The 10,471-nt window shown below is 40.7% G+C and overlaps 1 protein-coding gene across 1 annotated transcript; it reads left to right on the top strand.

Moving 5' to 3' along the window:
- Nucleotides 1-12: 12 nt before the first annotated feature.
- On the top strand, nucleotides 13-9,674 carry ORC4 (origin recognition complex subunit 4). Its single transcript, XM_053470992.1, has 14 exons — nucleotides 13-151; nucleotides 2,619-2,695; nucleotides 3,375-3,451; nucleotides 3,797-3,887; nucleotides 4,742-4,817; nucleotides 5,200-5,285; nucleotides 5,564-5,612; nucleotides 6,156-6,307; nucleotides 6,564-6,737; nucleotides 6,829-6,915; nucleotides 7,324-7,432; nucleotides 7,632-7,727; nucleotides 8,166-8,233; nucleotides 9,379-9,674. The coding sequence occupies exons 2-14, from the start codon at nucleotides 2,639-2,641 to the stop codon at nucleotides 9,559-9,561; spliced, it is 1,305 nt and encodes a 434-aa protein (XP_053326967.1). The 5' UTR covers nucleotides 13-151; nucleotides 2,619-2,638; the 3' UTR covers nucleotides 9,562-9,674.
- The last annotated feature ends 797 nt before the right edge of the window (nucleotides 9,675-10,471 follow it).

The raw sequence follows: 10,471 nt of genomic DNA, 5'->3' as shown, positions 1-10,471 counted from the left end.
GCACCAGGGCGCAGGGCAACCCGGAAGTGACCGAAGGCTGGCAGAGTCTCTTCCAGGATCCTCTCTGGTCGCCAGGGAAACAGCCGGAGGGGGGCGGGATAACAGGAGGCACATGCTGGAGTCTGCATCTCCGGGAGCACAGAGCCCACAGGTGGGTGGGATGGGGGCTACTGTGGGGGGCAAGTAAATGCTGCTTACTTATAGTGATGGGAGTTGTAGTTCCTAGAAGCTTTAATAATGTTAGGTAAACAACATAGCTCCCAGGAGTCCCTCTTAATAAGAGACAGTCCCTCTTTCCTCCCTTGATGCTCCTTTGCTAGGGTGACTGCATTTTATACATTCTTCTCTCCAGCCATCGCTTTAACCCCTTCTTTACTTAGGGTGTTTTGTACCCAAAAACCTTTTTGAGCATTTTTACCCATGATTCATTTTCTTTTTAGTTTTCCATGCGCTGACACAAATTATAGATAGAGACAGATAGTTGCACTTTTACTTTAAAGTCCAATGTTTAGTATGAATAATACATTAAAACAATGAAAAACAATGTTTTTCTAATATTTTGCTCTAAAAATCGTCCCCAAACCAGTTCAGTGACCAAAATACCACAGAATATATTAATTCGTAACGCTCATTACCAACCTCTCCATGTCTCTTAGGATTGGTTGCAAAATGTATTTATAATACAAATGTTGGGGGGCTTTTATGATGGGATAAGAGAGGGAGAGACTGGATAGGACTTAAGGATGCGAGGGATTTTATTAAATTTGCAGACCAGAGGGGGTTAATGAGGGGACGGGGAGTTAATGATGGGAACTGTGGACCAGATCATATGAAGGGGGGGGTGCAGACAGGGAAGTCGGAAAGGGTTAATGATGGGATAAGAGAGAGATTGGGGACCTGATCAGACCGAAGGGTCGGAGGCAAATAATACATACCTTACAGGAATGGTACGTCTTCTCCACTAAGTATCCTCTGAAGTAAGATGAACTTTAACACAATAGTGCGTGCTGCACCCAGACCAACCAATCAATACTTAGTCACCGGCAACTATTTTCATTATTGATTTAGTGGATACGTTGTTTCAGCTCTCGCTGCATCCCCAGATTACACAAGCACCCCGTTTACATAGGTTTTTGTATATTATTTAAATACACAGCACACTACATACTACGTTTCACTGCACAACAGCACACATAATAGGGCAAGGTAGACACGCAGAAGGTAAGGGGTTAAACGATAATCCATTATGCAAAGACCGATAACAAAAGATACGTTTTCGGTATGCCAGCCTTTTGCTTTTCTATGGCACAACTCCCAGCACGCTTATCAGCTTGAGCTTCAGTAAGGCTGCAGATTGATCAGCCTACCCGCAGGGGTGTCCAACCTGTGGCCTTCCAGCTGAGGCAGGACTACATCTCCCATACTCCTCAGCCTGCCCCTTAGCTGAAAGAGCATTATGGGAGATGTAGTCCTACAGCAGCTGGAGGGTCGCAGGTTGGACACCCCTGGCTTACAGTGTTGGCTGAGCCAGCGCTAGAGCTGACTGGAGGTAAGTATATCGGGCGCCCGGCAACTTGCTGTCGGGGAGAGGAAATGGATAAATCCATTCGCTTAGGGGACACCAAGACACTAAATTTACATTACAGGGCAAACGATGGCTGGAGTGTCCTATAAGAAAACGAACCTTTGCAGATCTGTCATTTTATTGTTTCTTCTAAAGGTTTAGTTGCATAAAAACATTTAAGGAGATTTCTGCGTCAACGACCGTTTTTGTTACATGACAATTAAGTGTTTAAAACCGAATGTGTTCGTTTACACGACAACATCAAAATACAAATGGATCGTCCCCAAATATTTCCCTTTGCAAATATTAACATAAGTATCCAGGATGGGATTTACTGCCAATATATTTTTATCTCTACGGCAACTTCGTTGATTAAAAAAATGTAAGCTGGAGAAAACCTTTAAAGATGATGATTCTCCTTTAAATTGCGGGTGAATAAATAACCTTTTCTGTTCTGTTTATTGGACTAAAAAGCTCGTTTTTTTTTTTTGCTGTAAACCCCGAGATTATGTCAGATAAGAATTCTCCGCGGAGCTCCGCTTAAAAGAAACTTCTATTTTTCTGATAATCCCACCTGACATTTCCACTGGGAATTATTTGCAAATTCCAATATTCTTTCGAATTTTTTATCTTACTGGCTTTTTATTATCACAAAGCTGCCTGAACTCATACAGAAGGTGATCGCAAGCTTTCTTTCAAGCCGTGTTCATGCTAAAGACTTATCGGGGGTGTTCTAACTTTCTTTTAAGGAACAATCATGTTTTTATTCAAGAAATAATGAAGCCTCTTGGTGTCATAGCTACCAACAGTCCTGATTTGTTGGGACAGTACAGATTGCAGCTGTCCCAAAGCAGCGAGAGGATAGAACCGGACGGTTACCATACCTGGGAACTTTGTAAATGAGCTGATCCTGGAAATAGTAACCCATTAACCCATCATCATAGCCCATCACGGAGAGTCTATGCAGTGACTCCCCAAATGTGTTAATCAAATGGAATTGATGCCTGTCAAGGTCTGATTTAAGTACTAATATTCCTCTATTTCTCCTTAAAAGGTTGTGAAATCGTTCGCGTAATGAGTAAAAGGAAGAGTAAGGAGAAAGCGCTCCCTATCGGAGAATGTATTTCCCAGGTGAGGCTTTTCTGGATATATAATTTCTATCTCGTTTACCAAACCTACTATTGCCACGATCACAAAAAAAAAGTGTAATAAATATTAAGAAACATATTACACTTCAGCGTAAGTATACCAGCCTCATTTTATGAATTAATTAAGCTAAAAACTGATATAATGACCCTTCTATCAAAAATCTAATCAAACTTAATTAATAAAGTTTTGGGCCCACGTATCGCTGCTAGAAGATGATTTATTGATTTACAGCGGGCCAATCTGCCTGTTATATATTTATAAAAAAATATTTATTTTTTTATTTGAATTATTATAACCTGTTAACAATTATTGCCCAATGATGACAAAGTGAGCAGTTCCACCAATCTCTAGCCCTTTCTTCATAAACCAAAGGCGCCGTAAAAAATTTGACTCTTCTGCGTCTTCGACAACGGAATAGATCATCGATATGTTGTCGCTGCGCTGTCGCTTTATTTATATCAGAGCGCCCAGAACTCCGACATTTAATATCCGCAAATGACAGGGGTTTATCTTCCGTTAGAACAAATTGGGGGAGGCGGGTGATATCTTGGTAAACCCGATGAAATCTGGGATGGATTTGGAGTCCGGTTTGGAGTCCGGTCTGACGATATTTTCTCTTCTGTTAAATGTTTAGTGACGGACGGTTTTTCTTCCGTTTCAGGTTCATGCCGTTCTGCGACTGAGATTTCTTCAACAAAGCCACGACGGAAAGAAATTCGGGGTGGAATCTCAGCATAAGTGTGTATTCCGTTAACCTGATCCATAAAACCGTCCTAGGAAGCTCTCTGTGATATATATATATATATATATATATATATATATATATATGTGTGTGTGTGTGTGTGTATGTAACCCCCCCCCAAACACCTAGTAAAATTAACCACAGGTTTAGGTACTTTTCTTACATCTCACATATTTGACTCATTTCGCAGCTCCAGATGAACTGTCACTTTTTCTTAATCTCTCTGGAGATGATTAATCTCGGTTGGCTGTTTTTGTCTCGGATCAGTTTTTTTTTCTGTATTTTGTGCTATTTTGAGGCTTCAAGCTCAGGATCTGATCCCTTTGTTATTATAATTTTAGGCACTTAGTGGAGCTTCTGAAGAGAACAGTGATTCACGGGGAGAGTAACTCTGCTGTGATTATTGGTCCCGTGGGATCCGGCAAGAGCATGGTAAGAATTCATGATTGGTGTCTCTTGTTCTTTTGCTGCTTTCATTGTCGTTTGAAATAATTCAAACATAGAAACAAAAGTAATTGTCGGCGGATTAACCCCATCTGCCCATCTAGTCGCCCTACCACTTCTGATGGGAGGCAATTGCATGCATCTACCACCCTCCCCAGTTCTTTTTTTTCATCTTAAAGGACAGTCATTAACACCTTGTTTGGTTTTCAGGCATCAGTGAAGCAAACGATGTTCACTTCACTGGTGTCCTGATTGCTGTTGGTAGTCGGACCGCACATGCGTGCTTTATCTTGCTTTCACCCGCACATGTGTTTGGGACACGGGTGTCCCCAGCGTGTTTTCACCTCTCAGCAGGATTGAGAATGGAACCCACCAAGGGTCCGGACTGTGCCGTTGGCGCAATAGCCTGCTGTCTCTAATAATGGAGGAGATGGAGCCAGGCGGCTCTGCAGAGCATTGCATATTCCTCTACAGGGAAGGGCGAGTGCCTTTCAGTTTCTTTCTGAAAGCGGTTTATGTAGAGCTAACACCATAGTAAGGACATTATCAACCAGCCAAATAGAAAAAGGACTTAAACGAAATAAATATTAAAAAAAAAACAAAAAAAACACATAACACTCTCAACGTTTGCAGTAAATGTAGGGTATGTGGACAGCGGAGTAAAAGATCTCTGTCGATGTCTGTGTTTGCCTGGTGGATTGATCTCATGGAGTAGCTGAGCCGGCAGGACTCCGGTTCTCATACAGTCTGGGTCACTTTTGATAGCGTTCGGCCCCCCAGGCCACGGAGTGTGGCACCAGGCGACAGTGACTTGTAACACTTTGTTATAACATGTTTTCCAGTTATTAAAAGATGCCTTACAAGAGATCCTGAAGATCGGTCAAATAAAGGAGAACGCGCTGCAAGTTCATCTCAATGGTATGCCAGAAAAGCACAATATAAAAGTGTTACACGCGTGTTCCATTACCGGGGCTGTTTTACTTAAACAAACGTACACATTAACAGGCATTTAAGCACACACTAACACACACATAAGCACACACAAACACTAACACACACATTAACACACACACTCTAACACACACTTACTTACAGACACACACCCTCATGGTCCTCGCATGCTTACTATATCCGATTACTTATTACTTTCTTATACCATTTTTTGGGGGTATAATGAATGTTTTGATGTAGTTTCACTTTGATGTTGGCATAGTCATGATTTTAGTTTCTGAACAATGATGTTTCTCGGTTATATTCTTGTCTTATTTCTGAATTCTAACTTTTTGTCTTTGTTTTTCAGGTCTGTTACAAACGAACGATAAAATAGCTCTTAAGGAAATCACCAGACAGCTGAACTTAGAAAACGTAGTTGGGGACAGAGTATTTGTAAGTTGATTTATTTTTATTTACCTTCCCATTTTGATTTAAGTTTTTTGAGTGCAATGACCCAGAATGGTAGCTGCGGCACAAGTAGGTTATTAGAGAACTTTATACGCTACCATTCAAAAGTTTGGGGTCGCTTAGACATGTCATTGATTTTTGTCCTCCTTGCTTCAAGGTATAAAAATCTGATATATTTAGTTTGTTTCCAATTATAACAGGTTTTAATCCGTCACATAATACTTCATAATGCGTACATTTCTTTCTTATTTGTTTCTGGACAGGGAAGCTTTGCGGAAAACCTTGCGTTCCTTCTCGAAGCCTTAAAAAAAGGTAAACGTGATTTCGTTGAAGTAAAAGCAACTTTATTTAAAGTCCACCAGGAGGACCTAAGTTTACGGAGCATTTCCATCTTCCAAACACAAAGAACTAGAAACAAACTAGTGGACTAGATGGGCAAATTGGCGCATCTGGTCTGTCCTTATTGATCACTTTTACATATAGATATTTTAAAATAGCTTCTTGAATGCATTTACTGAAAGCAGAGGGCCAGATGTGGAGATCCTTGCAGTGGATCAGCCTGTATTTGGACTGGAAATCCTTGACTGGCTGGTCCGGCACTTTACAGACTTGCCACTGAAGGCAATCTTCTGTCTCGCTTTTCAATCTGGACCGGTGAGCCCCAATAAAGAACGCGCCTTTACACAACGTGAGCATCCAGAGCTTGCGGTCTTGTTTGAGACGATATAGTCCGTCGTCGTCGTTCGCTGGTGTAGTTTGTTGGGCGATTGTGAATCCTGTATTGTTATAAAATCCTAGCTTGTACCAGACTCCTCGTTGTGCGATCACATTCAGCATACAGCGCTCTCTTCGCAGGTGATCGTACGCGGAGCTGTCCGGTGCTGTTTATATTGGATGAGTTTGACCTATTTGCCAGTCACAAGAACCAGACTCTGCTTTATAACCTCTTTGATATTGCGCAATCGGCACAGACCCCCGTGGCCGTCATCGGACTCACCTGCCGACTGGTGAGTTGTCAGATAACTAAATAAGTGGTTATAAATAATAAAAAAAAAACCTTCCTGGAAATTTGATCACTTAGGGGCAGTTGTCCAAAACATTAATTGCACCGGATCAATCGGTAAGGGTAGAACAAAAAATGTGCCCTGAGCAGCGATGGAGTCTCTGTATTTAATGTCAGTAATTACCGTGTATCTTTAGATTTAACCAAATGAAGAATATTTTCAGAATGATGACATCAGTCCGTTTTGTTTGTCTTTGGAGGACGTCATGGAGCTGCTCGAGAAGAGAGTGAAGTCGAGGTTTTCTCACCGGCAGATCCACTTGCTGAACTCCTTCAAGTTTTCCCAATATTTAGAACTATTTCAGGATCAGCTTTCTCTGCCTTCCGATTTCCCCGACACGCAGTTTGCAGAGAGCTGGAATAAAAACATAGAGGTAACGTAGACCGACCTAGACCTTTCGTGGAAGGCAGGCATGTTGTATATTGTTGTCTTTATTTTTCTCCTTATTCTTTCTGGTCTTCTAGAGTCTACTAGAAAACAAAACCGTGGAAGAGGTCCTTCAAAAACAGTTCAACGCTACAAAAGATGTGCGATCGCTGCATATGCTCTTGGTTAGTAAAATAAGTTGAGTGTCCGTGCTTTTGTTACGCCAGCGATTGCCTTTACCCAGATATATAACATATATATATATATATATATATATATATATATATATATATATATATATATATATCTTCAGGCTTAAAAGAAACCATTTGAAATTCCAGAAAGCAATTAGAGCCGTTTTAACGACGTTTCTTGCAAGATCCCTGTGTTAGTTTTGCAAGCAAATACTTTAACATCTGATACAGTGAGAAGGAGCGGCGTTACGATTTACTGGGAATTCTGCATTCTATGTGATATGTGTATATTATTATTATTTGTCATATTATATTATTATTATTTTGGTTACTAGTTAAAAAGTGAAATTGCGTATTTTTCCCCCACAATCTATTAACAATTACGTCTTGTATTAATAGTTGCTCGCCTTGTGTCGTATAAACGTATCTCATCCTCATCTGAACGCGGCAGACTTTCTGGAGGCTTTTAGACTTCGAAGAATGGACTCCAAAGCAAATATTTTGCACGGTGAGTTCTAAGCGTCCCGTTGCTCTTTAGCGTATATTATTTCCGGCACATAAAGAAATTAAAAAATAAAAGTGTTTGTCAGCTTGGGATATTCATAACGTGGAAGGAGTACGGTCCTGGGATTATTTCTGTAGCATCAAAATATATCCGAACTGGTTCTGGATGAAAACACTTTAATTTCATTTTTTTCTTTCCCCAGGTCTGTCTGTTCTAGAACTGTGCCTAATCATAGCCATGAAACACTTGCAAGACATTTACGACGGAGAACCGTTTAATTTCCAGATGGTCCACAATGGTACATCGTTCGTTTGTTTGTTTTTTTTTTTTAACTGCTTTCCTTTGTTAGAAATTGCCTGCCAATCAGAAAATGCAAACAGATCCAACACCGAGGGACCCCAGCTCCACATCAAAAGCCACAAAGGAATATGTATCATCGTGCAGAAAGGGTAGTCGAGTCCTGAGATTACGTCAGCTAGAAGAGATGATTTATGAAGTAAAGAACTAACACAACTTGTTTGAGGGATCTCACGATAAATTCATATGAGACCCCCCACTGATTTTATTTTAGTTTTGGTGAATTTGCCGCGTGAGCGTGACGTTCCTCCTCTATACCGATTCCAATACTTGTTAGAAAAACATCCTCTACTTGAAATTTATAAAAGATACAGATAAACAAGTATATTGTGTTCAAGGTAATCCCTCTTATTTCTGATTGGCTGTTTTGTTGTTACAGAATTCCAGAAGTTCATCCAGAGGAAGGCTCATTCTGTCTATAACTTTGAGAAACCTGTTATACTGAAGGTAAGAATATGGTCTTGTAAAGTTTTGTATGTTTTTGTCGCCCCCCCCCCTTTAATAATCATCTTTGGAAATTGTAACTAAAAGCCAAACGAGCCAAGAAGTTTTGGAGAAATTGGATACCAGGGGTCCAAAGTTTTGAAAGGGTGAGAAAAGTGGTTATGAATCTCCTTCACAACCCCTATTTGGTTGACTTCTGGAGACCTCCATGATCCTCTTAACACGGTCTGCTTAAAACCGACCACAAAGAGCTCCAATCAGGACTTTTTCAGGATTTCTTTATGCTGTTGAATTTGTGGCTCTCGAGGACATAGTAAAACAGCTCTGAAATACAATAGTTTATGGGTCGTTAATGATCACAAGTGGCCAAGATTGCCTCATTTTGTCCAAATATTCGCCTGTTCCTTTGTCTTGAGTGCTACTCATTACCTCTCGTTATCTTGACCTTCAAGGACTTCGCTTTGGTTGTAAACAAACATCCCCGCCAGCTTTTCTCCTTCTTACATCTTGCAAAAGCTGAAGTGCCCTCCTGTCTGTCTTCTGCTTCTGTTGTGTTACGTAGATCAATGTTGTCAGATTACGGAGACGCCTGCGAATATTTAAGAAGCTGATGGGCTGGAGCATTCAGAACATATTAGAGAAACATTGTTGCTGAAGACTAGTGTTTGACACTTAATGGGGTGTAGAAAATGTACGGCTGCCCCTGTCCACTGTGTTAGGTCCTGACTTTTGGGTTAAGGCAAGTCTGATTCAGGGCAGACCCTGACTTATTGATTGATTGATATAGCGCCATCATGTAACTTAATTTATAGGAAGTCTCGTGCCAGATGTGACCAGTAAGGGTTCTTGCACATCACCCATAAAAACCCAAGAGCCATTATTGTTGGAAATTATGTTTTTTTTTTTTGATGACATCATAAAACAATTATCTACGCAGCCGAGTAATGCTCAGTTTATAGCAATCTAATTGGTCTTCTTTAAATCTTCAGAAGGTGCACAGCTCCCTCTGCTGGATATTGGTGGCATTACATTGCAGTCTTATCACGGTTTTTATCGCTGGCATTTGTCTGTTTCTTTTAAAAGCTGTTCGAAAACGATGACTCTGATGGGTGCCAAAAATCTGATGGGTGCTTGGTTTTCGTTTTCAGGCGTTTGAACATTTGCAGCAGCTGGAGTTGATAAAACCAATGGAGGGTTTGTCTGTGCGTTCCCAGAAAGAATACAGACTCATGAAGCTGCTTCTAGACAACAGCCAAGTCACTGAGGCGCTCCAGAGGTACCCCAATTGCCCCACAGATGTGAAGCAATGGGCAGTATCAGCACTAGAATGATGAAATCTTAATTTCCTAGAATAGTTTCATGATGAAAAATATACTTTCAGTGATAATGCTCTTTATATTTAAAGTATTTTTCTAAATAAAATGACCAAAGCCTTTTGTTACTATGTTTGCTCTTGATGTTGCTTTTAGGTCAGTTTGTTTGTTATTGGATAGTTTGGGGTGTTTGAACTGTTGCTTAATTGATGTTGGAACTTTCCATGGCTCGTTATTTGAGAAGGAAATTGCCATAAAACAGCGACTCCGATATTGGTCTGCACGGATCATACGGAAGACTTTGGTTCTGGACCGAAAGTCCAATTTTTGTGGAGTAACCAAACTTGGGGTTGCTTTAAAAGGGGCTGCCATTCCAACCAATACCTACGTACGGGGTCTGTGTTCCCTGATCTGCCGTCGTGGGAGCCGGGGCAGGGTGGTGGGACATGGTCTATAGGTTTGTACTGGGCCACAAGATTTCTGATGGTGGCCCTGATTTTAAGAAGCCAGGGATTGTGAAACTGCATCAGTGCTTTTTTTTTTTTTTTTTTAAAGCATGTAAGTAAGAAACGGAGATGAGGAATGGCAGGTGACGTTCAGTGTGAGGGGCAATTTAAAAACTAGTTAAACCCAGTTAACTTGATCAGTCCCCTTCCTGAAAACTTACATTTTAGGGTTTTATTCAGTAGACTAACCTTTATCAAATGATAAATACACACTGCCAGCCAAAAGTGCGAGGCCGCTTCGAAATGTCCTTGTTTTTAAAAGAAGAGCAAATGTTCCCCATTAAAACTACATGAAATGAATGAGAAAAAGGTTCTGGAGGGGTGTCGTCTCTTGAATATATGTATTGTATTAAACGCTGCGTATCTTGTTGGCGCTATATAAAACGGAAATTTTTTACTCACCGTAAATTCCTTTTTCCTTA

Source organism: Spea bombifrons, chromosome 7 (assembly GCF_027358695.1).
Source record: "Spea bombifrons isolate aSpeBom1 chromosome 7, aSpeBom1.2.pri, whole genome shotgun sequence".
In the NCBI taxonomy this organism is placed as follows: domain Eukaryota; kingdom Metazoa; phylum Chordata; class Amphibia; order Anura; family Pelobatidae; genus Spea; species Spea bombifrons.
Note: the sequence above shows the minus strand (reverse complement) of the source record. Positions and strands in the feature narration are given on the sequence as shown.